Source organism: Amblyomma mixtum, chromosome 10, assembly GCF_055824585.1.
Source record: "Amblyomma mixtum isolate Tamu chromosome 10, ASM5582458v1, whole genome shotgun sequence".
Lineage (NCBI taxonomy): Eukaryota > Metazoa > Arthropoda > Arachnida > Ixodida > Ixodidae > Amblyomma > Amblyomma mixtum.
In genome coordinates this window covers 161,035,263-161,060,889 of record NC_143021.1, presented here as the reverse complement: position 1 = coordinate 161,060,889, position 25,627 = coordinate 161,035,263, and the positions used below count along the sequence as shown (strand labels likewise).

Here is a 25,627-nt window from a genome sequence, read left to right as displayed (position 1 = left end):
AGACTTCGTAGGTACTGCCACGTATCATTGTAGCGTCCGTTCGTTCGCGCAAGGCCGCCGAAAAGGGGTGATCATTTTTTTCGTGACGCGTGAAGCGACCGGACTAATCTCGATTGTTCACATCCATGAACAGCTGCATCTACGTGTTTCTAGATTACTCTAGATGATCTCGACCTGCTACCTCGAAGTTTCCTTGCCGGCTTTAAATTGAACGATGCCGCGAGCAGCGGGCATTCGTAGTTCGACGACTGACGAGCACGTTTGTTGCTTACGCTGCTTACTGCTGGATTGCCGTCACTACACAGTGACATCTAGATGTCACGTTGTAGTGACGGCAATCCAGCAGTCAGGAAAACAGCAACAAGCCTTGCAAAGGAAGCTCTTTATTTGGGCTGACTTTCACCCGCAAAAGAACTGAATCACTCGGCGGCGGCGTAAGCAACAAACGTGCTTGTCAGTCGTCTAACTACGAATGCCCGCTGCTCGCGGCATCGTTCAATAGACCCTTTAGAAAATTCAGCGCCATCTGGTGTGTGGTGCGCAAACCGCGGTGCCTCCGCCATTACTTGGGCATACGCCTGCCGGTATGCGCTCGGGCCAGATTGAAAAGTACGCGCGCCCGGCGAAGCCACAACAAGCGCAATTTTCTTGTTTCTGTGTCCTAGCCATGTTCCTTGACATTGGCTCTCTGCACCAAGCTATAGTCGCGATGCCGGCATGCTGCTGTGTGCCTTTGTGCAGCCAGCGCGGCGAAGAGACGCGCACGGAAACAAACTGTGTTACCAGAGCACGGAGCGCATGGAGTAGCTGCATGCTTCTTTCGTCTCGTCCGTGACCTGTTCGTTTTCACATTAAAATAAGTGATATAAGTATTGAAAGAGCAGCGAAAAGTTCCTTCTACCGTGTAGCCGCTCCGCTGTATAGTGAGCACAAAAAATAAAGGTGCCACCTTCGGCGCACTCGAGGACATGCATTCCGGTGCTGGCGACTGTTTCGGCGCGTCACAAAATCAAAACGTAGCTCAAACGCGCTTGTTTTGGATTTTCAAGCATCCACGTCCATTCGTAGAGAGTTCCGTGTGCGCGAAAAAGAGCACGACGATGCGGCGCGGCGAGGAGCGCCGTCGTTCTCTCCGTTGCGAACATGCAGCAAACGACGGCGACATAGGCGGAATGCAGCAGCAGCAGCAGCTGTGTGTTTTCGTTCGGTCAGGGCCTGTGCACTCTGGCTAAGGCAGGAGACACATTTATTTATTTATTTATTTATTATTGATACCCTCAGGGCCAAAGGCATTTCAGAGGGGAGTGGTTACAAATTACAGAAAGTGAACAAAAACAAAAATTCAACATACAAGCGTCATGTTCCTGGTTATACAATTCAGTAAAAGAAGTAAGTATAATATGTAAGTGCAAGGTAAGAGAACAAACAAAGGAAACTAAAATAAACAAAGGAAATGGAGAATGATAAGTACATTTGTTGTGAGCCTTAGTATACAATGTTAGCTAAATTGTTACGGAAGCGCAGGATGTCTTGAATGCAGGCTGTCGATCCGGGAAGGTGGTTCCAATCTGCTGATGTACGGGGAATGAACGACTGAGAACAAGCTTTTGTTTCGTGCGACGTTATACCGACCTTGTGAACGTGATCTAGCCGTGGAGAGATGAAAGACGGAGGAGATATCAATTCATCGCGTAGATTGGGACAGTTGTAAAAAATTTTATGAAATAAACATAACCGTGAAAATTTTCGACGGGAGGCTAAGGGTGGGAGGTTGAGCGTATTTTTCATGGAGGTGACACTTGCAGTACGATTGAAGTTAAGTAGGATGAAACGGGAGGCGTTATTTTGTACAAGCTCGAGTGCATTAATTGAATTTGCGTAACTGGGGTCCCAAATTGCAGATGCGTATTCTAGTTTACTACGGACAAGGGTTTTATATAACATGAGTTTTAGGGAGGTAGGGGAATTGGAGAAATTCCGGCGTAGGTAGCCTAGCATGCTGTTAGCGTTGTTAATTATGACGTTAATATGGAGCGACCAATTTAGAGTGGAAGATATATGAACTCCGAGGTAGCGATATGACGTGACGGCCTCCAGTATGGTATTATTTAGACAATATGCACCTGTGGTAGATGATGTGCGGGAGACACGTAAAACTTTGCATTTAGAAGAATTAAGTTGCATTAACCATAAGTTGCACCATGCAGATATAGCAGATAGATCATTCTGTAGAGCGCATACGTCGTTAGTGTCGTTAATTTCGCGAAAAATTACGCAGTCATCAGCGAATAAGTGTATGTTAGAGGTTACGCAAGAAGGTAGGTCATTAATGTAAATAAGAAATAAAAGAGGGCCTAAGACGGATCCCTGTGGCACTCCAGAATGGACGGGGGTTGATGGAGAGGTGGCATTATTAGCAGTTACGAACTGAGTGCGGTTGCAAAGGAAATATTCGAGCCAGGAAAAAAGCCTCGGATCAAGGTTTAGTTTGCTTAGCTTGAAAAGTAGTAATTTGTGGCATACCTTTTCGAAGGCTTTTGCGAAGTCGAGGAAGACGCAGTCAGCTGTTAAGCGGCGATCAAGGATGAGATTAAGTTTATGCGTAAATGATGCTAACTGAGTTTCGCAAGACAGTCGCTTACGAAAACCGTGCTGCATGTCTGTAAAAAATGAATTTGACTCCAGGAAGTTCGCGATACCTGTGTATAATATGTGCTCCAATACTTTACATGGAATACTTGTCAAAGATATGGGGCGGTAGTTAAGGGGTGAATTCTTGTTACCTGATTTATGGATTGGGACCACCTTCCCGACCGTCCAGTCAGCAGGCAGAGCACCGGTGTCAAGGGACTGTTGAAATATCTTGCAAAGCAGCAATGAACAGTAAATTTGAGAACCCTTAAGAAATTTCGCGTTGATTAAGTCAGTACCTGGACTGGAGCATGGTTTAAGGGATTCAATAATCTTCTCAATACCGCAAGCTTCGATGCAAATGGGATCCATAGTTATGTAGTTGTAAGTCTGCGCTTGTGGAAAAATGGTGTTAGTACAATGAACAAAGTTATTACAGAATGTGGAGTTCAGTACCGCTGGGCATTCTGTATCTGGGATGGCAAGGCCGTTCTCGTCTAATAAGTTAATGGTATCGCTGTGGCTGGGGTTGACAATGCGCCAGAACTTTTTAGGATCAGTGGAAAGAATGCTAGGAAGTGTATTGTGAAGAAAATTATTTTTTGAGCTTTTAAGTGCAGTTACGTAAATGTCATTAGCTTCGCGGTACGCCTCCCATTTTGCGTTACTACCAGACCTTTTCGCAACTCTGTAAAAACGTTTTTTTCGATTGGACAGTCGTTTAAGATAGGAGTTGTACCACGGGGCTCTCGAGTGGGAACAGATTGTCCGTAATGGTATGTATGTATCTGTTAGTTCTTTAACTTTGGTAACGAATAGATTCCAGTTAGTATCGACAGAGCGGTCATCAAACCCGTTGCAATAATAATCGAGAAATTCGGCGAGTTCCCTGTTAATGGCCTGAAAATCAGCTTTTTTATAATCGCGGATGTGTTTAGAAATCTTCTCAGCTGGGGGAGTAACGATGCAAATGTCAAATGAGAGCGATAGATGGTCGCTGAGACCAGGTAAGTAAGTGATTTCTGAGGCCATATCGGGATGGGTAGTCAGTATTAAGTCCAGCGTGTTTGCAGTGGTATTAGTAATTCTTGTCGGTTGAGAGACTAGTTGGGAAAAGGAAAAAGTGGAACAAAGGTTTAAGAAATCGGTGCTTAAGTTAGAAGAAGGGTTCTGAACTGGGGTATCAAAAGACCAAGATATGTTAGGAAGATTGAAGTCGCCAAGTAAGAAAACAGGCGCCAGGGGGTGTCGTGTGCAAACAGCATTTATGGCATCGTGCAGATCATCGAGGAAGTTAGCAGAGTGACTGGGAGGACGGTAGCATACCCCGAAAACAATTTTTGAGTGTCCAAGTTCCACGCATGCCCAGACAATCTCGAGATCTGTTGTGATGTTAATAGCGTAAGACCGGAGTGTTTTACAAATGGCAAGTAATACGCCACCACCCTGACGTGACGTGCGGTCGCAGCGATAAAAAGTGTATCGGGATGAGTTGTGGAAAAATTCGGTGTTACGAATGTTAGAATGAAGCCATGTTTCAGTAAGTGCAATAATACCTGCGTTACACGTGTCAGCTACGGAATGAAATGCGTCACGTTTGTTTACGATACTTCTTACGTTAGCGAAAAGAACAGATGTGCGTGGTGAAGGCGACGACTGCCCACGTCCCCTCTCGTGATGCTACAGGGCGTTTTCGGTGTTTTGGGCATTTGATGAAGGCGACCGCGGTGTGTCCTCTTCGGGTACTTCGGTGGGAAATTCCTTTATCAGTTCGATGTTGTTTGTCACGCTGTCGTACATGTAGCACTTATTGTTAACGTAGAGTTTGTTGTAACGAAGCTGGAACTTTGGCGACTGAGGCAGGCTTTTAGCGAAATTAGTAAGTTGCTGGCGCGCGTTACGGCTTGCTGGCGAAAAATCCTCTGATACAGAAATGTTGTTAGTTTTAAGTTTAGCTCGACATGCTAGTATTCTGCCACGGTCTTTAAATGAGCCGAACCGGATAACTACAGGCCGACATTTCTGATGTGAAAACGTACCAATCCTGTGGGCGCGCTCAATGACCGGTTGATCAAAATCAGTGCCTAAAGAAGTTGAAAATGCAGTGATAATTTTTTGTTCAGTCTGTTCCCAGGTTTCACGTGCGTCGGGTATACCGCGTAAGATTAAATTGTTCCGTCGTGAACGGTCTTCAAGGTCATCTATACGAGCCTGTAATTCATACTGTCGCGAAGTCAGCTGTTCGACAGTATCTTGAGTTGCGGCGACGTCGAGTTCTAGGGTTTCCAGAGTTTTGCATCTGCTTTCAATCAGTTCCAAACGGTTGAACACGTCAACCAACTTAGTTTCGAGGACTGCCTGGCTTGATTTGATTGTGTTAACGTCTGCACTCAGTTTAGTTTGGCCAGTCGTGAGTTCAGACGTTTTTTTGTCAATGCCTTTAAGTAATTTAATTATCTCATTCATTTGCTGAGAATCGTGTTCCGGATCATTAGAGGCAGAGGCGGTACGTGTGTTGGGACCAGGGTTGGACTCGACGTCGCCGCAGCATAGCAACAGATATGCAGAGTCAAAGCAATCGCGGGCAACAGCACAGATCACCCTTGGGCAAGGGAGCGAAATAAGGAATCTGTTATCGTTTTTCTTAGCGAAAAGAGAGTGCCGGTTACACACCTGGGGTGCGAAGAACAGATGCGTGTTAGCCATGCTGGCGCAATGGCTGCTCCCTTGCCCACTGAAGATGGTGACGGGCTGCAGGGCCTTTAAGTGTTCAGGCTGCTGCGGTGTCGCTGTGGTAGCGAAGAGCCTGATATCTGGTACGATGACAGGAGATTGTTCCGCGATGTAGGCGCATGCGTGGCAACAGCGATCGGTCGCATCGGCATCGGGTAGACAGCCAGCTTCATGAAGTGTGACTGGCTGCGAAGCAAGCAGGCAACACGTCGCCAGGGACAGGAACGCCTGGGGTGCGAAGAACAGATGCGTGTTAGCCATGCTGGCGCAATGGCTGCTCCCTTGCCCACTGAAGATGGTGACGGGCTGCAGGGCCTTTAAGTGTTCAGGCTGCTGCGGTGTCGCTGTGGTAGCGAAGAGCCTGATATCTGGTACGATGACAGGAGATTGTTCCGCGATGTAGGCGCATGCGTGGCAACAGCGATCGGTCGCATCGGCATCGGGTAGACAGCCAGCTTCATGAAGTGTGACTGGCTGCGAAGCAAGCAGGCAACACGTCGCCAGGGACAGGAACGCCTGGGGTGCGAAGAACAGATGCGTGTTAGCCATGCTGGCGCAATGGCTGCTCCCTTGCCCTTGTCAGGCAACACGTCCGTCGCGCCGCTTCCAAACTGCCACACCACAGCAAGCAGGGACACACGCAGCGGCAAGCACTGCTGGCTCGCTCTACCCAAGCTCCGCCCACAACCGGTGTCGCACTTCGCCGCAGCGCAGCAGTGCCCGAGCGCTGCTTGGCTTGGTGTACAAATATTGCAAGAAAAGACGGCATCGCCTTGTTATCAGAAAGACTGCCAGCTATACTCGAGCGGCGACAAAGCATGCCAGCTGATGTTGCGAGCTTTGGGCAACGGCACCGCTCGCGGGCGCTCCGGGCGAAGAGCTCTGCGGCTGCCTGTCTGCCGTGGTCGTCGCTATCGGAAGTCGCCTGCGCTATAATTGAAGGCCTATTCTTCACTCCGCTTTGCTGTCAACAGCATAATCTCACAATAAAATAATAGTATGGTCAATTTCTACGGCGCCTTCAGCAGCGGAGCTAGCGGGCGCCAGTCGAGCCGGACCCCAGCGTCGGGCCAGCGGCAGCTTCGAGGCGGTTCTCGCAACAAATTCGCTCGTACCACAGTTGTCACTCTTACCAGCAACTTGGTATTGACCAATGACCCAGAAAAATGATATATTTTCTCATTTCCCTATCACAGGGTTTATTATTTACGTCGAGAACACTCATTAGCTCGTTTTTATGACGCCGGCAGGGGATCCAGGCTGGCCCGCCGGCAGGCTCAGCTTACTTCACGTTCGCACAAGAAAATACAAAACAGCCATGCTACCAGAAAGGATGCTGGCTAGATTCTAGCAACGACAGCATGCCTGTGCTAGAGTGGAGCTTTCGGCAACGACACCGCCTGCGGCAACGCCGGGCGACGAACTGCGCGCTGGTCCCCGACTGCCCTAGTCGTCGCTAGGCCTAGATCGCTGATCGAGCGCCCGTATCCGGATCCACACGCATTTCGCCCTGCAGTGCGCCTGCTCGTAGTCGAGTCCGGTCCAAGTGTTGTTAGCCCTCCTTTATCGACAGTAGATTCGACCTGCAGGGTGACACGGCAACGCGCACTGTCGACGGATCGCAGTGATACCGGCTTGTAGCATCGCTGAGAGGTGCGGCCGGACGATAGGAGTCCAAAAGCCTTTCCGAAAATCCGCCCGGGATGACAGTCAGGTCCCTCGACCACTGCAAATTTTCCGCCATCGCTTTCACAAACGCAACCAGACATGCCACAAGGTGGAAACTAGTGCAAAGGCCGTGCAGAGCGCTATAGCTGCGCGTCTTCCAGCCAAAGGTGCCCAAAATATGGCGCACGGCGCCGACGAAAGTTGCTGATGATGATGCCTGCCGAGTTGCCAGACTGAATTTTCTAAAGGGTCTATTTAAAGCCGGCAAGGAAACTTCGAGATAACAGGTCGAGATCATCTAGAGTAATCTAGAACGACGTAGATGTAGCTGTTCATGGCTGTGAACAATCGAGATTAGTCCGGTCGCTTGTCGCGTCAGGAACAAAAATGATAACACCCCTTTTCTGCGGCCTTGCGCGAACGAACGGACTCTACAATGATACGTGGCATTATGGTGGAGGTGCTGGGTACAATCAAGCCTTCAGGACTAACACTGAAACCAGACAAGTGCCACTTCACCTAAGAGGAGATGCTGCTCCTTGGTCACGTCGTAAGCACGGATGGAGTTCGCCCAGACCCTCAGAAGACGGCTGCGATCGCAGAGTTTCCACAGCCTAATGGCAAGAGAGCTATACGCAGATTCCTTGGATATTCCGCTTACTACTGGCGATTCTTGAAGAACTTTTCGCGCATCGCTGAACCTCTGACCCAACTTACCAAGAGGATTCTGGTGTGGGCTAGTTGGTTCATGCTTAATAAACAGATTCACAACAGCGCTACAGTGGTCCAGGAAATAGTATAAATCTGTGCTGGTTTTTCACGCAATAAAGAGTTGGTAGTCAGCGCCCGTCCTGTGTTTTTCGTGTTCCTTGTGTCCTTGTTCCGTAGCGCTGTTGTGAATCTGTTTATTATTCAACTTACCAAGGCTGACGTGCCTTTTAAATGGGAAACGCCGCAAGCGGAAGCTTTCAAACAGCTGAAGCGCCGCTTACAGTCCCCTCCTGTGCTCGGGCACTTTGATGAAAACGCTGAAACCGAAATCCATACCGACGCAAGCAGCGTGGGCTTAGGAGCGGTCCTCGTTCAGAAAAATGGAAGACAGGAGAAAGTTATCGCGTACGCTAGCCGTTCACTGTCGGAAGCCGAGGCCATCTATTCGGCCACCGAGAAAGAATGTCTCGCCATTATTTGGGACACGTCGAAATTTCGTCCCTACCTGTACGGACGACCATTCAAGGTTGTGAGCGATCACCATGCTCTGTGCTGGCTAGCCAATTTGAATGATCCTTCCGGCCGCCTTGCTCGTTGGAGCCTGCGCCTTCAAGAATTCGACATAACTGTGGTCTACAAATTTGGCCGCAAGCATTCCGACGCAGACTGCTTGTCGCGAGCCCCCGTCGACGCAGCACCGGAAGGGGAAGATGGCGACGCTTTCTTAGGACCGTTAAGCGCCAGCAGTTTCACGCAGCAGCAGCGCTCGGATCCTGAGTTGCAAAGCCTAGTTGATTATCTGAAAGGCAAGACCGCATCGCCTCCCCGAGGGTTCAAGCGCCAACTGTCGTCTTTTGTCTTTCACAATAATGTCCTCCTGAAGAAGAACTTCGCGCCCAACAGGACAGTGCATCTTCTTGTCGTGCCCAAAAATCTCAGGCAAGAAATTATGCAGGCATATCATGATGAGCCGACTGCAGGGCATCTCAGGATTGCTCGCACGTTGCACCGTATACAGGAGAAGTACTATTGGCCGCGGCTAGCTACCGACGTTTCCCATTACGTGAAAATGTGCCGTGAGTGTCAGAGACGCAAAACGCCTCCGACTAGACCAGCCGGACTCCTGAACCCCATACCACCGCCAACTAAGCTCTTTCAGCAAATGGGGATGGACCTCCTCGGCCCCTTTCCGACTTCCTCATCAGGTAACAAGTGGATCATCGTGGCCACGGACTACATGACCCGCTACGCCGAAGCAAAAGCGTTGCCTAGTGGTACCGCAAAAGAAGTTGCAAAATTTTTTGTCCAACAAATTCTCCTGCGACACGGCGCCCCCGAAGTGCTCATCACAGACAGAGGAACGGCATTTACAGCGGAGCTGATGCAAGCCATTTTAAACTACAGCCAGGCAAGCCATAGGAGGACAACTGCCTATCATCCACAAACCAACGGAATCACAAAGCGTCCGAACAAGACCATTGCAGACATGCTCTCCGTGTACATCGACGCCGAACATAAGACGTGGGACTCCATTCTGCCCTACGTGATCTTCACCTATAATACTGCCGTCCAGGAGATAACCAGGTTTACCCCGTTCCAGCTGGTATACGGCAGGAAGCCCATGACAACACTCGACGCGATGCTCCGGCACGTTTCCGACGAAGACAACCTCGACGTCACTGCCTACCTTCATCGCGCCGAGGAAGCCCGAAGACTTGCGCGGCTTCGCATTCAAGATCAGCAGCACACCGACGCCCAAGCTACAATCTGCGCCGACGAGACACGCATTACAAGTCAGGTGATCGTGTTTGGATATGGACGCCAGTTCGCCGCCGTGGATGGAGTGAAAAGTTGCTGCGACGCTACTTTGGCCCGTACAGGGTTCTCCGTCGCATCGGTGACCTCGACTATGAAGTCATCCCCGACGGCACGTCAGCATCTCAGCGACGCCGCACACGCCCGGAAGTCCTACATGTCGTACGCCTGAAGCCATATTATGAACGCTAAAGGACTCGAGCCCCGCCGCGGTGGCTCAGTGGTTACGGTGCTCGGCTGCTGACCCGAAAGACGCGGGTTCGATCCCGGCTGCGGCGGATGAATTTCGATGAAGGCGAAATTCTAGAGGCCCGTGTGCTGTGCGATGGCAGTGCACGTTAAAGAACCCCAGGTGGTCGAAATTTCCGGAGCCCTTCACTACGGCGTCTCTCATAGCCTCAGTCGCTTTGGGACGCTAAACCCCAACAAATCAAATCAAAGCTAAAGGACTCGAAGTTTGCATTCTTCGTGTTTATTTTCATTTTAAAGCATGAGACGATGCTTCTTTGGGAGGGGGGTAATGCCACGTATCATTGTAGCGTCCGTTCGTTCGCGCAAGGCCGCAGAAAAGGGGTGTTATCATTTTTGTTCGTGACGCGAGAAGCGACCGGACTAATCTCGATTGTTCACAGCCATGAACAGCTGCATCTACGTGTTTCTAGATTACTCTAGATGATCTCGACCTGTTATCTCGAAGTTTCCTTGCCGGCTTTAAATTGAGCGATGCCGCGAGCAGCGGGAATTCGTAGTTCGACGACTGACGAGCACGTTTGTTGCTTACGCCGCCGCCGAGTGATTCAGTTCTTTTGCGGGCGCAAGTCAGCCCAAATAAAGGGCTTCGTTTGCAAGGCTTGTTGCTGTTTTCCTGACTGCTGGATTGCCGTCACTGCAACGTGACAATAATTTGTGGTTTGTGTTTTTGAATTTATGGCTGACAGGGAATTTTACTGCTTCCAGGACGGTATTTCCTCAAGCAGATTTCGGCAAACGAGAGGAGTGCCCCAAGTACTGGTCCTCTCCCTTGTACTTTTGGTCGTCTTACTCAGCAGTATTCCGTGCAGTCTTAAGGTGTCGTCCTATTAGTATGCTGATGACATAGCCTTTTTTCCTTCAGAGAAAGACATCTCCTCTTTGTACCAGTCCTTACATTTCTATCTTAATGTCCTGGACCAATAATTAGAGGACATTAAACTGTCCCCTAATGTCAATAAATGTGCCTTATTGGTTTTTCCGCTTCCTCATGTAGGTAACATACCTATTGTTTACAGGAGCCGTGCAATTCCTCAAATGCAAGGTATCAAATACCTCGGAGTAATTTATCATCCTTCTCTTTCCTGACTGGCCTATACAGAGCAGATCACTGCGAAAGGAGTCCGAGCAGTCGGTATGCTAAGCAGGCCGAGCAACTTTCGTTCCGGCATGAGAAGACACTTGCTTCTTATGATTCATAGAATGCATGTCCGTCCAGAATTAGAGTTTGGCTGTGTATTTGTTGTGTCCCCTTGTTGCTTTTGTGTGTGTGTTAGCCCTGCAGTGTTCCGTTCTGACGGCCACTTGCCCCTCCTCGCGCGCTGTCGCCAGATACCCGCCCCCCCCCCCTCCCCACGGTGCGCCCCCGCATCCTCCTCCTGTTTTGGGAAGCCACTCCCTCCCATGGACGCTTCTCCGCTCCCTCCTTTCTTCGGGCGGCCAGTTCGGCTGCTGCTTCGGTCGACGCTGGTCGCACCCTCATCAGCTTTAAATAAACAAAGTCTTAAAAGTACCGTGTGCGTCTTTCGCTGCATTGAACACAGCGACCGGACACGAAAGTATTATTCCCTGGTGCGGCAGCGTATAAACTTCGCCCCTTAGTTCTCGTAGCCCGGGAGGCGTTGCGCCTCTGTCTGGGCCTTGCAAAATTTGTGGCGAATTCTGTTTTGTACCTAGAAGGGCGTATTCCATCATTGCCTTTATGATTTCGGCTCTTAACGGTGAAAACGTTTGTAAAAATGTGCGATTCGTCGCTTCGTGCCTCAACTTTGATCTTCCTTACTCAGCCTAGGCCATTTTTCAACGAAACCTGATCTCGTTTCCATACCCCGCAAATTTGTTTTGTGCAATCCCTCCTTGACCCCTTAAACGTCCGCAGTTCGGACATCGTTCCGGTATGGGCCAATTATTCATTTATTCAGATTGTCAGATCTTTCCAAAACATACAAAATTAGTGCTTTTTCATTTGCTAAGCGGTTTATTACACGATTACTTGCTACGCTTTAACTCTCATGTGCTCATAGCGACGGACGCCTCACAGTGTGAATAAAGGGCCGGTGTTTGCATTTTCTCCATGTCCCTTGAGTGGTCATTCTCCCTCCGCTTTCCCGATTACACCCCTGTTTATTTGGCCGAATTTCTAGCAGTAGTCCTGACTTTGCGCAAATTAAACAGCCCTTTGTCTTCTGTCATGATTATGGATTCATTATCGTTGTGTTCATCTCTCACCGCGTCTACAGCATCTCAGGCACTCCGCTTATATCAAATGCTGGATTCCGTCCCACTTGTATTCTTTACGGTTGATCTGGGTGCCTGGGCACAGAGGAATCCATTTGAATGAGGTTGCTGATAGCCTGGTGAAGGCATCTCTTCAACGCCCAGTCGTATCTCTGCTTCCGTCGAGCGCATATATTACTGCGGCCATGTTTCGCAGGTGTCTGCTCTTGAAATAATTCGCAGCTTCAGCACTTACCTCATGCCATTTAATATCCAGCGCTCGTGATCTTTTTTAATTAGGTCCCATCCATCATTCTACTTTAAGCTGTGTGTTGGTGGGGGGGAGTTTTAGGTACTTATGCATAGAACTCCGCCAAATGTGGCAGAGATACGCTCTTTATGCTTATTTAGGGACTGAATTTTATTTTAAGCTAGCTTCTATAGTTGTTAGCTAATTATAATTAACATCTTCGTAATGTCACCTCTATGATGTTCCCCACTTCAGAAGTAAGTGCAAACGTTTTCTATGTCAGCATATTCATAAAGATCTATTCTTTGGAATAAATCTGTTGGTTCCTTCATAAATGCTCAGTACTTATGAAATTGAAAGTTAAACTCCATCACGTATACTTATATGAAAACATTTCTTCCAAAACTAACTTTCAAAAACTATTTCACGAGTAGATAGGAAAATACAGAACTTTATTGTGCTCCTCATCATCCCGGAATTCCCAAAAAAACGGACCCATACTTGTATCGTAAGACAGGTTGCAGCGGAGCTGCTACCGGACGAGCCGACTTGTCACATGACTGGCACACGACGAATGTCCGTACCAGTTCTTTGACGTGCTCGTCCATTCGCGGCCACCAGTAGAGCTCTCGCAGCCGACTCTTCGGGCGGCTGATTCCGGGGTGTGACTCGTGCGCGATGACCATGAGGCGTCGTCGCAAACTTTTGGGAACGACGAGTCTGTCACCTCGGTACAAGACGCCCTGCACGACGAACAACTCCGAGCGGAGGATATAATATGGCCTGAGGTTCTCCGGGAGGGATTTCTTGTTTGGCCATGTCGCAGATGTAAATCTTGAGCAATTACCGCATCGCTGATGGTTGCCTCTTGGACCTCTTCTAAAGTCACAGCTGGGGATAGTAGACAGAAGAAATCGTCGTCACTTCCGTCGAACTCACTTGGCTCAAAAGAACGTCTTGATGGGGAAGTTTGTAACTGTTCATCTTTGGTTACAGGCGCCAAAAAAGACAGAACACAAGACAGAAAGACGGGACGAAGCGCACTTGGATCACTGCATGATGTGGTCGGTAAGGGAAGGCGAGACAGAGCATCCGCAACAAAGTTTTAATGGCCTTTACGGTACTCTACACTATATTTGTTGCACAACAGGCGAGCCGTCCAACGTCAAATTCGCAACGACCGATGTCGAGTTGCTTTCGTCGACAGCAAAGTGACCAGTGCACTGTGTTCGGTGCGTAGAACAAAAGGCCGGCCGCAAGAATACACGTGCCAGCGTTCGTACGCCCAAACGCAAGCTAGGGCCCCACGTTCACCAACAGAGTACTTTCTTCCTTGGGGTGTCAAGGTACGGGAGGCAAACGCAACAGTTTGCAGGGAATGGCCGTTGTCTTGCGCAAGCACCACCCCAAGGCCATATCCGGAAGCGTCAGTCGTTACGACCACGGGAAGGGCAGCGTAAAAAAAGTGCAACATGGCGCATGACGTTAACATGGACTTCAGTTGTTTGAAGATTGAATCCGCAGCAGCGGTCTAAGCGAAGGCTGAGTCGCTTCCACGAAGTAGGGCGCGCATATGCTCAACGACGTCGGAGTAGTGCGGGATAAACTTGGAATAGAAACCCGCAAGTCCAAGGATGGAACGAAGCTCACCGACGTTAGTTGGAGCCGGAGCCTTCGTAATCGCCTCGAATGCAGAAGAAAGCGCAAACAGTCCTTCACCGCTGACAACGTGCCTCAAAAAAGTGAGCTTCGGAACACCGAAGACACATTTGTGGTTGAGCTTGAGTCCGGCTTGGGACAGGCACTCGAGAACAGCACGAAGGTTGGTGAAGGTGCTCCTGTCGGGTGGTGCCATGGACTATGATGTCGTCGATGTAGAAGAGGACAGCATTGCAGCCTTTTCTAATTAAGCGCATCACGTTCTGAAAAGCCGCAGGCGCCGAAGCAAAGCCGAAAAAAAACTTGTTTGAAGCGGAAGAGGCCATCATGGGTAATAAATGTGGTCAATTCCCGACTCTCAGGGATGAGCGGTACTCGATGGTAAGCCGAGGCGAGGTCCAACTTCGAAAAACGCTGTGACCCGTCCAAGCTACGCAGAAGTTCCGTTTGAGGCAAGGAAAAGCTGTCAACCACAATAGCTTTGTTCGGCTCACGCAAATCGACGCACATTCGGAAGGAGCCGTCCTCTTTCCGAGCAACGACTATCGGAGAACTCCACTTGGAAGCATCGACCCGTTCCATGATGTCTTGAGCTTCAAGCTTCTGGAGTTACTCGGACACTTGCTGTCGAATGGCAAACTACAACCGTCGGAGCTTGCAAGCAACCGCAGAAACGGAATCCTGCACTGTTTGTGCACGTAGCCGTGGGCAACTCCGAGTTTCTTTGAAAAGAGATGTTCGAAGTGTGGACGTAGCTCAGGAGGTAACAGAGGCGTATCAGGTGTCGTGAAGAGGCATTCGAACGATGCATTACCTTCACTTGTAGGGCTGCAATGGAATCGAGACCCACCATAGTCGTTCTTCCCGAAACAACGTACGACAGGATGCAGGCGATACGGTCGTGGAACTTTGCTGTGGCAAAAAAACACCCTTTGAATGTAATCCGAGGCTTAGAATAGTCCGAGAGTTGAACCGCGGTTGATTCAAGAGGGAAAGTATCAGCGAAGAATGGTCGGTGTAGGTCTTCAGAAAAAATAGACATGGATGAGCCGGTGTCAATCAGGAAGCGGATGGATTTGCCTTCAGTCAGGACCGAGGCAAAAATTTCGTTATTTTTCACCTTCAACATTGAGAATAGACGCACTGCTGGAGTCATCTGGCATCGAGGATGTGTCAGCAGTATCTGCGACTTGCTGAACTTGAACTGGATGGTCAGACGACTTGCAGAGAGAGTCTAAATGGCCCATCTTGCCGCACCGACAACACTTGCGGTTACGGGCTGGCATGCGGGGTTGTTCTCCAGGTGGGCCGTAGAACCGCAACAGGAGCACATTCGCTCCTATATTGTAGAAGAAGGCTGCGATGGGTGACGACTTTAGCACTTGCAGCAACAAGCCTTAGGTGGTGTTTGTCCCGATCTGCGCTCGCATCCAACACGCTGTACTGGGGCGACCTCCTCAGCCAATTCCCTGGCTTCACAGGAAGCTTGCTCGCACTGTAGAGCAAGGAGCACGGCGCGCGACAAAATCAAGGAGGAGCCATCGATGAGCAGGCGCTCACGCAGATGGCAACTCGCGGTCTTCTCCACCAGCTGGTCCCTGATCATATCGTCCGCCATGTTCCCAACCCGCAGTCGCCGACAAATCTGCAAAGGGCAGCGACGTACTCATCGGCTGTCTCTCGTGGAGCCTGGACTCGGCGGCGAAAGAGATGACGTGCGGCGATTGCATTCACGGACGATTTGTAATGTTCCGCCAGGATGGACATCGCCTCATCAAATTCGTCAAGGTGGGGCGCCTCGTCACCGGAGCGCGATGCAGCAGCTGTAGGCACTGGAGTGGACGACGGCGGCGCCAATGTATAAAATATACGCTGACCTTCCAGCCCGATGCAGGTCAACCGGATGGGCTTCCGCCTGTCCGCGCCCAGAGCAGAGGCACCAGAGGCCAGCATGTAATTCCGGAACGCAAGCTCCCATCGCTTCCACGGAAGGGCAGTACGACCAGGAGTCGGCAGGAAGGGCGGTGGCGGCTGAAGCCCAGAAAAGATCCTGACGGACGTTGAGCAGCCCACGTCAATGTCCTGAATTAAAACAGCATCCTCGTCGCCAAAATATGTTGTATCGATAAGGGTTAATTAGGAATTAAGAAGAAGTACACGCAGCATACGGTCGAGCCGATCTCTATTCTCTCTCTACTTCCTCATCCTCCGTGCGCACGAGTGCTTGCAGTGCACCTGCCACACTTCATCTTTATCACAATATCATTTTAATTCTTTACAAAATGCCGAAGAAATGAACGATAGCAATTGCAGAAAACGTCGAAAGCTCAGAAAATCAACCTGAAAATTTATTTGCTCGTTTGCCTTGTTTATTACCTCGCATGCTTTCTTTCGGCCAGATAAATGCCGCATCGCAAACAACAGAAGCTGTTATGTTCTCAGCTCTCCTCTTCATTACGATGCAAAGATGACATTGTTCTCTCGCGCGGAAAACAGCGGAACGTTCGAAGTGCCGGAACATCCAGAAACGTTATTCGTTCACGATATTTGTCGAGCACACAGCCAAGAAAACGGCGCGTTCGAATTTTCTACAGCACGTTTTGCAGTTGCTTTCGGTCACAATTCGCAATGAAGACCCGAGGTTTACGAAAAATAAATTCGGAAAGGAAAAATGTTCACCAAATTGACCATTTTATTTGCCGCGTCCTCCCCTAAGAATGAATTGTTTTTACAATACTTGCCACAAATAGAAAGAACTATCGCAAGTTGTTTCAATGAGTGATAGCTTCCGTGCATGTGCCGACAGCTCGTGGGAGCCTGACAGAGGACAACACGCAGCAACGGGCAGTTACCTGTATTCCCTGAAGGACCGCATGCAAGAGAGCGGCGAAAAGATAGATGCCATTCCCGTTGCCGACTCGTTCCGCAGGATCTTCGATCGCTTCTGCCGCGCCCTCGGCTTCGTTGTGCGACGCTTGGTTCTCCTGCAACAGTGCAAGAACAATTAGACGGCGTCAACAGTATTTATTTATTTATCTTTTACCCACAGCGCCATTTGGCATTACAGGGGGAGGGGGGGGTGTTGATACAGTAACACAGCCCATAAATGCAGGTAAATACAAAAAAAGGAGAGGAACAGCAGCCCAGTCATTCACAAACAGTATCGCAGAAGCAAGATGAGTGTGTAACTGTACCTTGCCAATTAGAACATATTGAGACACTCGCCCATGGGCACTGTTATGCATCTAATTTTTTTTTGTCGGATCGCAGCGCTGGTTCCCTTCAAGGATAACTGAATCTACAGCAAAAAAAAAAACGGGCCAACCTTTGCAGGCGCAAAAGACTTTGTACAGACCTTACTTTCCCCTTATTTTCTTCACTAAGCTGCCTGCTATCAGCACGTTTGAGAAATCGCGTTGCTGGAGTAGGTATTTGGCAGTACTGACCGAATTTTTATTGACATGAGTTTTCTGGGACAGCAGCAATCAAATATTCAGACACCCATTCAACTCTCCGCACACTCGCACCCCCAAAGCGCGAACGTGTCTGATACAGTCCCCAGCACTGAGAACCTAACGCAAACTATGGTCATGCCATTTTTATTAACGGGACAGTGTTAGAGCGGCAGTTCGGAGGAAAATCCCTGTGCTGTGGTTAGATTGGCCGACAGAGGTGGTGACATCGGCCGATAACAACCGTCCGCAATTACAACAGGGATAATCACGTCTTTTAAATGGCTAAGATTAATGATACTTTTAATTTTTGTTGCTTATTCAAAATAGTACACTGCGCCCCGCCGCGGTGGCTAAGTGGTTACGGCGCTCGGCCGCTGACCCGAAAGACGCGGTTTCTATCCCGGCTGCGGCGGCTGAATTTCGATGAAGGCGAAATTCTAGAAGCCCGTGTACTGTGCGATGCCAGTGCGCGTTAAAGAACCCGAGGTGGTCGAAATTTCCGGAGCCCTTCACTACGGCGTCCCTCAAAGCCTGAGTCGCTTTGGGACGTTAAACTCCAATAAAACAAACCAAACCAAATCAAAATAGTACACTGCAGTGTTTTTGCATTGCTGACAGAGATAATAATAATTGCACTCGCATCCTTTCCCAAGTATTCGCACAGTAGTGGTCACTGTAATATGTTAACGTCCTCCGTGGCTCCCTAATGACTGTTACTGCAAAATAAATTCTTAAGTATTCAATATATAAGGACTGTGTGTGTGTGTGTGTGTGTGTGTGTGTACGTGCGTGCGTGCGCGCGCGTGTGTGTGTGTGTGTGTGTGTGTGTGTGTGTGTGTGTGTGTGTGTGTGTGTGTGTGTGTGTTTGTGTGTGTGTGTGCGCGCGCGCGTGCGTGCGTGCGTGCGTGCGTATGAATTGTGCATGCATTAAATATTCGCAGCTGTCAAACAGAAATGCGAATGCACATGAGAAATTATGATGTTACCAACTTTTTGCAACAGGTAAAATCAGTTGTAATTGAGGCAGTTCAGCATTTCACCGAAAAGTGACAATGCAACAATAGTGTTTTATTTTTGTCCTGTTCTTCAGGGCATTATTAAAGCCAAATTATAAATAGCACTGTGTGGCTGGAAAGGAGCTTAGACGAGCATCACTGCGCTGAAGTGCATGGCTTTGTCCTGCAGAGTGACAGTGTGCCATCAGGTTGTGCTTTAGCATTCCTTCCGGAGCTAACAAGTCCTCCTGGGATATCCTGAGATAAGAAGTAAAAATCAACCACAGTAATCCGGAAAAACATAGATTCTGTTTTCGTGGCTTTGATCAATCTAGATTAGTCCGGTCGCTTCTCCCGTCACGAACAATTGTGATAACACCCCTTTCCTGCGGTCTTCGGCGCGAACGAACGGACGCTTCAATGATAGTTGGCAATATGCTTTCTTTTGACGTTGTCGATCTGCTCTATTCTAACCGACAGACTGAGTTGTTAGCCGCTGTACAGTTGTGCATTGAAAAGAAAGGTAAGTTTCCCTTCCTGAACGCTGCCAATGTTTCTGTTGCGAATTTCTTCGCAATGTTAGAATATTATTTAATTGTCTTGCACTGTAGTATTATTTGAAGACCAGCTCTTTGTTCAAAAAAGGTAATTTTTATTGGTTCTTGCGTGGCTCCTGTGCTATGCAACATCTTGCGGAGCTGTACAGCTCACTGGCTTATGCTTTTGACGAAGCCGGAGTGGTGAAAACTTTTACATATGTTGGCGATTTTTTAAGTATTTTAAAAAAACAGGTTTCCTTATCTTAACCACAAACAGTGGAAGAAGTTTTATCTGTTTTTAAACTATGTGTAAAAAGGTTTGGACTTCACCCATGGGATTGCCCAAGGCGGTAGGTTGCAGTTTTTAGACATTATTATCGCCCTTAAAAACTGAAGCTTTTGGTGGACGGATTGCCCACACGCGCAGAAAGAATTACAGCGATTCCTCCCATCCGAATACTGTAACGCGCGCCATTGCTCAGATGAAGCCTGAAGTGTCGCTGAAGAAATCATGTTCACACAAAAAGGGGAAAAGCTTTTAATTCGAAGTTGGGAAGTTGGAACAAGCAGGCTCTCCAACATAGAAAATAAGCGCAGTGTATCCGTATACCCATAAGGTGGCGCACAATTTGAAGCATGTGGCCGCAAAATACAACATTCCTGTGGTTTTCTCGGTCCCTCAAAAAAATTGGCTGCCTTGTGCATTAAAACTGACCTCAAGAAGGCAAAAAAATTGAATGTAAAAAAAAGACATGCAGCACCGTTTGGTGAATGTGCCATGAGAGTCGTGTATCAGATACCTCCCACTTGCGGAAAGAAGTACATCGGCCAAACGGCCAGCTCTATTAACGACCGATTAGCAGAACATAATCGAGATTTACGAAATGTTACTGGATCACATTTGCCGCATCGTTCTAATGTCTACGGTGATGTGAGAAGATTAAGCGTGCAGCAAGGCTGAAAGAAAGGAAGGTTTTAAACAGAACTAAGGACCAGACACCCCGCGAACTGTTGGAGGCATTCTATGTCAAAAGCAACTGTAGTGATTGTGTTAGTATCCCATCAGTTACCATTTATAATGTACGACGGGGAATTGTTGAAAGCACTCTCGCCTCAGGAGCAGGGCGGCAACAGTCCGTGGTCAGCCAAGGCGAGCATACAGTACGCGCAGCGATGGCAATGCCGCGGCTAAACGGAACGGCCATCTTCGTCTTTACAATTACCATTGCCCCCGGGAAAAAAGGAGCCAACGGGGCGACTTATAGCGTAGGCAGGATGGCTGGTTCCTAGTATGGCTTGGGACACGTAACGCGAACTGCCTCGCGTCCACGGCGGCGGCGATCAGATGACGGGATGAGAGGTTCTACTTTGTAATTAACTGGAAATCTGCGCTCCAGGATACGGTATGGGCCATGATACTTGGAAAGAAACTGACGTCAGGCCCGGAGTATTTGTCGGAATGAAGAGCCACACAAGGGGGCCACTGGGAAAGTATGGCGTTATTTTATTGAGGTCGTGGCAAGACTTCTCTCGGTACTCGGTGTCAGTCGTGCGAGCACGGGCGATGCGGCGAGAGTCATCGGCGTGACGGGCGGCTTCAGAAAGACGTGTATACTCGGAAGCGTCGGACTGATACGGAAGAATGGTGTCGATGATAGCAGAAGGGTGACGGCCGTGAAGGAGGTGGAAAGAACAGAAGACAGTAGTGGACTGCGTCGCGGTATTGTGCGCAAAGGTTACATACGTAACGACAAGATCCCAGTTAGACTGGTTTGAAAAGACGTACATAGACAACATGTCGCCGAGGGTACGGTTACAGCGCTCGGTGAGACTGCTGGTTTGCGAATGATATGCGCAGGAGCAGTGCTTTGACGACATCGGCCAAGAAGACGAGGCCTCTGTCGCTCAGCAATTTGCGAGGGGCGCCGTGACGAAGGATGAAACGGTTTAATGTAAACAAGGCAACTTCTGAGGCTGTGGCAGGCGGAAGGGCGGCGGTTTCTACATACCCTGTCAAATGGTCAACCGCAACGGTAACCTAAAGGTTGCCGGCTGTAGTGTACGGAAGAGAGCCTTATAAATCAATGCCGACGCGGTCAAATCGGCGCGGCGGGCAAGGTAGCGGCTTGCAATTCTCCAGCAGAACGATGAGGAGGTGGCTTCCGACGTTTACAGGTAAAGCATGAGCGCACGTATTGGAGGATGAAGGTGTACATGCTACGTCAATAATATGATAGCCGGATGCGAGCGTAGGTATTGAACACTCCGACATCACCACACTCTGGGTCAGCGTGAAATTGGGCGAAGACTTCCGAGCGAAGGTGACGGGGAATAACTAGCAACCACTTGCAGCTGTATCGTACATGATACGCATGCGCTTTGCTTGCCAGCCTATTCCGAACCGACCGCTGCCGTTGTCGCCTACACACGTGCTGTAGTGCCGGCGCCCACATTTCGCTGGCTGGCCTCTCTAGAAACAAGCGCTGCGCGCCCGCCGGCGCTCAAAGCAGGCCCAGACTCTCTCGGACATGTCGCGACGTGCAGCGTGACTCATCCCGCCACCGCGGCTCCGACACGGACCCTTCCTCCTTCCCTCCTCTCCGTCGGTGCGAACTCCTCCGACGCTCGCCGGCTCTCGACCATTGGTCTAATTTGAACGGTGGCCAGTGCCGTGACCTTATTGGAGGATTTGAACTGCCGGCGGCCGCAACCGACACCGGTAGCTTTAAAGGGACACTGACGAGAAATTGAAGTTGGCTTGTATCGACAGAATACCAGCTCCTGATTACAAAAACGCCACTCATACTGACAACAAAGCTTTTGTAACGTAGAAAAGAGCAAGAACCAAAATACAGGTATCGCCGCCACAGGCGAAACTCGCATGTACAAGCGTGGTGACGTCATAGGACAAAGCAGTGTGGCTAGAACCAATGGTTCTAGCAACTCTAGGACCCGAGAAGCCACAAATCCCTGAGGCGCAGCCAATGCATGCGCAAATGTCCTTACGTCGCCAGATGGCGCCACGTGCCCGGCAGCTACGCGCGCTCCTGAAGCATCGGGACCAATCAGCGCCTGTTTTCCGGCGGTAGGCGGGCTCCCGGTATTCCGCTAGCGGTAACAAGGTACACGATATGCTAAAGGTGTCTATTTGCGAGAACTTCGTTGACGACTTCGAGAACGAGATCCTTCGTAACGCTGGCAGAACGCCAGTGCAAACGTAATGCTGATAAGTGCTTAGTACTCCGCATATCCAGGAACAAAACCGTTTTACAACATTCTTATTCTGTAAATGGCACTGCACTTAAGGAATCGCCGTCTGTTAAATACCTCGGAGTTACTATTACACACAATCTGAGTTGGGATTTTCATATTAATACAGTCTGCACCAAAGCCTTTAAATCTCTCTGGTTTATTAGACGCAAGCTTTCAAAATCCCCCATGCACGTGAAACTAGCAGCCTATAAAGCGTTGGTTCGGCCATGTCTGGAGTATGCCTCGTGTCTATGGGACCCTTATACAAAGAAAAATATTTCCAAATTAGAAAGGGTTCAAAGAACCGCGGCCAGATTCATTTGTAATAAATATAAACGCACTGACAGCGTGACAGAAATGATTGATTATCTTGGTCTCGAGACACTACGAGCGAGGCGTTCCGAATGCAGATTAAAATACTTGTATTTAATATATAAAAATATAATAGACATCAACAATCATAATTTCATTACCCCTCACACACTACGCACAAGCTCGCGTTTTGATAACGGGAAAATTATTCGTGAATATAGCCCCCTAAACGATACTTTTAAGTATTCATTTTTTCCGAGAACCATATGCGCTTGGAATAAATTACCTAAGAATATTGTCGACAGTCCCAGTGTGCAAGAGTTCATTAAAAACCTAAAAATCCTGGGGTGAAGTTGTACTTGTATTCTTGTATTGTTTCTTGTATTCGTGTATTCTTGTATTCTTGTATTAGTGTATTCTTGCATTATTGTATTAGTGTATTCTTGTATTCTTGATTCTTGTAGTTGTTTTTTTTGTGTCCACTCCTGCTTGGAGTCAGCCGACTCTGCAGTATTTCCAAATAAATAAATAAATAAATAATCGAAGCAACTGTAGCGACGGCCGCAATAGCCTATAGATGCCTTCAACGTGCGGCCGGCGGTAGCTTTATTTTCGGCTGCTGCTAGGCCGCACTGCTGGCCGTCAGAAATCACGGAGTCTGCGGTACGTCATGCGCACGTCATGTATCACGTCACTTAGTCCTGTGTCGTCATAGGAGAATCCCAAGTTTGAATCAGAGCGGCGGCAAAACTTTATCAACTTCGAATCCAAATTTCTTAGAAATAAATGCATCTTTCACTGCCGGCCAAGTGGCAACAAAGCCATGACATGCCGAACTATCGGATTTTACTATAAAAAAAATATTAATAGTGCTCTCCTCAGTGTCCCTTTAAAAGCGGAGCCGCGCTGAACCCGCGCAGCAGACGGGCAGCTGAAGAGCCATCACGCCGTAGCTACGCTCGCCGCCGGGGCCGGCCTTCTTCTTTGTGCTAGCCCGTGGGGCTCTTGTCCCTTGTATTGTATCATGTAAAAACCCTTGTACATAGTGTACATAAAAGTCATTTGACTCACCGTCGCCTCGACGGTTTCCTGGCTCGGACTCCCAGTCCCAATATTGGATGGCAGCTGCGGGATCGATCGGCGTCAGCTACCTCGGCGCGGTGAGCGCCTGATGTTTTCCCCTCAACTCGCCAGACAGCTCTAGCACACGTGATTGTAGTTTAGAGTAGGGCTGTGTGTTGCACTGGAGAGAGCTTTGCTGTTTCGAGCCAAGTCGGAGCGCTTTGAAACGAAAGCTGGTGCAGAGGGAGTAAACGAGGCGTTTTGGAAAGAATTACTTGCGCGTGTCATGCTAGTAGCGCTATAGTAGTGAACGGCAAGGGAATTCTAAGAAATGGGCAAACTACAAGAGGCTATTGTGCTCGATGGAGAACTTCAAAGTGAAGGAACTCATTGAAATTTGTGAAGAGTTGGGGATTTATTTGGGCCCCGCAAATCGAAAGCATGCGATTCTTGAGATCATGCGAAAGGAGAATGTAACGGCGGAAGAAGCCAATGAGGCCAGGGAGGAGGTCACAGAACGCCGTGAGCACGAAGAGACTGAAAAACAGAAGCAGCTTGAGCGCGAACAGGCAGAAAAACAGAAGCAGCTTGAGCGCGAAGAGGAAGAAAAACAGGCAGCTTCAGATAAAACGGCGTGCTCGCGCTAAGAAACTGATGGACCGGGAGCTTGAAGCGCATGAGATCGGATATGAGAGATATAGAACATTGTACGCACTGCATAAGACCAACGGTCAGCAGCTGAGAGACAAGCCGCAGCGCTTCGTGTTCGCCGAAGATATGGCGAAATATTTGGCGGAGTTCGAGCGCGTCTGCGAGAGAAAGCGCGTTGAGCGGAATGGTTGGGCACAGAAGTTGGTAGCCCTGCTTTCCAACGACGTTGTCAAGCGCCTGTTGGACGACGGCTTGGCAGACTACGATGAGCTAAAAAGATTCTTACTGGTGAGATATAACGTGTCACCGCTAGACCTTCGCCAAAGGTACCTGCGAGAGAATAGCACCCCATCGTTTTACGATTTTCGCTACCAGTTTAAAGCTGACATTTTAGAGTGGCTCGGAAATGCTGAAGGGTCGGAAGATCGTGACACAGAGGTAGAGTGCGTAGCTGTAGAGCAGAGCTGCCAGTGCGGCACAGAGGAACGTAGTCCGTACGTGGCAGATGTAACTGCTGCTGTAACAGTGGGAATTGCCCCGCATTCGCCAACTGAGAAAGCCTCTATACCATCGGATAAGGTATTCACAGCATCGGACGATGCACTTACAGAGGTCTCGCCCATTGAAATTGTGGCGGAGTTACCGGAAAGCGGATCTCCTAGGGTGTCGAAAGCAGGAGAAGTTGCCGAACAGGGCAGAGAGGACGACCATCTGGACATTAATGAAAATGCTTGCGCCGACGCAAACGAAGTAGATGAGGACGGCACACCGTGTTGTGCATCGCTTTCGGCAGAAATGCAGAAACCTGACACTTACGATCAACGGAAGCGGGTGCATGTAGAGTTTGCGGACGCTGAGTTGTGCGTTGGTGTCTCTGGCGAGCGATCCGAAACGAGTCCCGTGCTTTCGCACTGTTCTGAGCTTTGCGACTTTGCAGAAAGCAGCTACAGTAGCGGGAACCCCGCGACTGAGTGCAGAGCCGACCCTCATCCGAAACTGGCTAAAACGCGTCAGGAGCATGACGAGAGCTGTATACCAGCACTCGTGTCAGTAGAAAACACTGGTTCGTCTGCGCCTGAAGAAACTAAGGTGCTGGACGACAGTGGAGAACAGAACCTTCCAGACGACATAGGGGCGGTAGACGTCAGCCCGTCCGAGAAAGATGAGGACGAATGCGCACTCAGAGACGCTGAGCAGGATGAGCGCAGCTTTGAGGAACTGAGTAAAGGCGCCAAAGACAGGCCTGATCTAGGTAGCGCACGCGAATTGGCTGACAATGGCAGTGATATTGTTAGGGAGCAGAAACCTAGGCGACGGAAGCAGAATGTGCTTCCACAGGCGAAAATGAAAGGAAAGCTCACGATAGAAAGCTGCAACCGGAAGAAAAGGAACCGCCAGTTCAGAAAAGTGAGCTATCACCACAAGGTG

At 49.2% G+C, this 25,627-nt stretch overlaps 2 protein-coding genes across 2 annotated transcripts in view; both read right to left on the bottom strand.

Annotated features, from left to right (window-relative positions):
* Positions 1-25,627, bottom strand: part of LOC149327525 (uncharacterized) — a 753,829-nt gene that overhangs the window by 106,662 nt on the left and 621,540 nt on the right. The window lies entirely within an intron of this gene.
* The window catches only part of LOC149327531 (uncharacterized), a 144,539-nt gene that overhangs the window by 36,066 nt on the left and 82,846 nt on the right, over positions 1-25,627 (bottom strand). Inside the window, exon 3 of the mRNA XM_089563245.1 lies at positions 16,786-16,917. Coding sequence (XP_089419371.1) covers positions 16,786-16,917 — 132 coding nt within the window. The remainder of the gene's footprint in view (positions 1-16,785; positions 16,918-25,627) is intronic.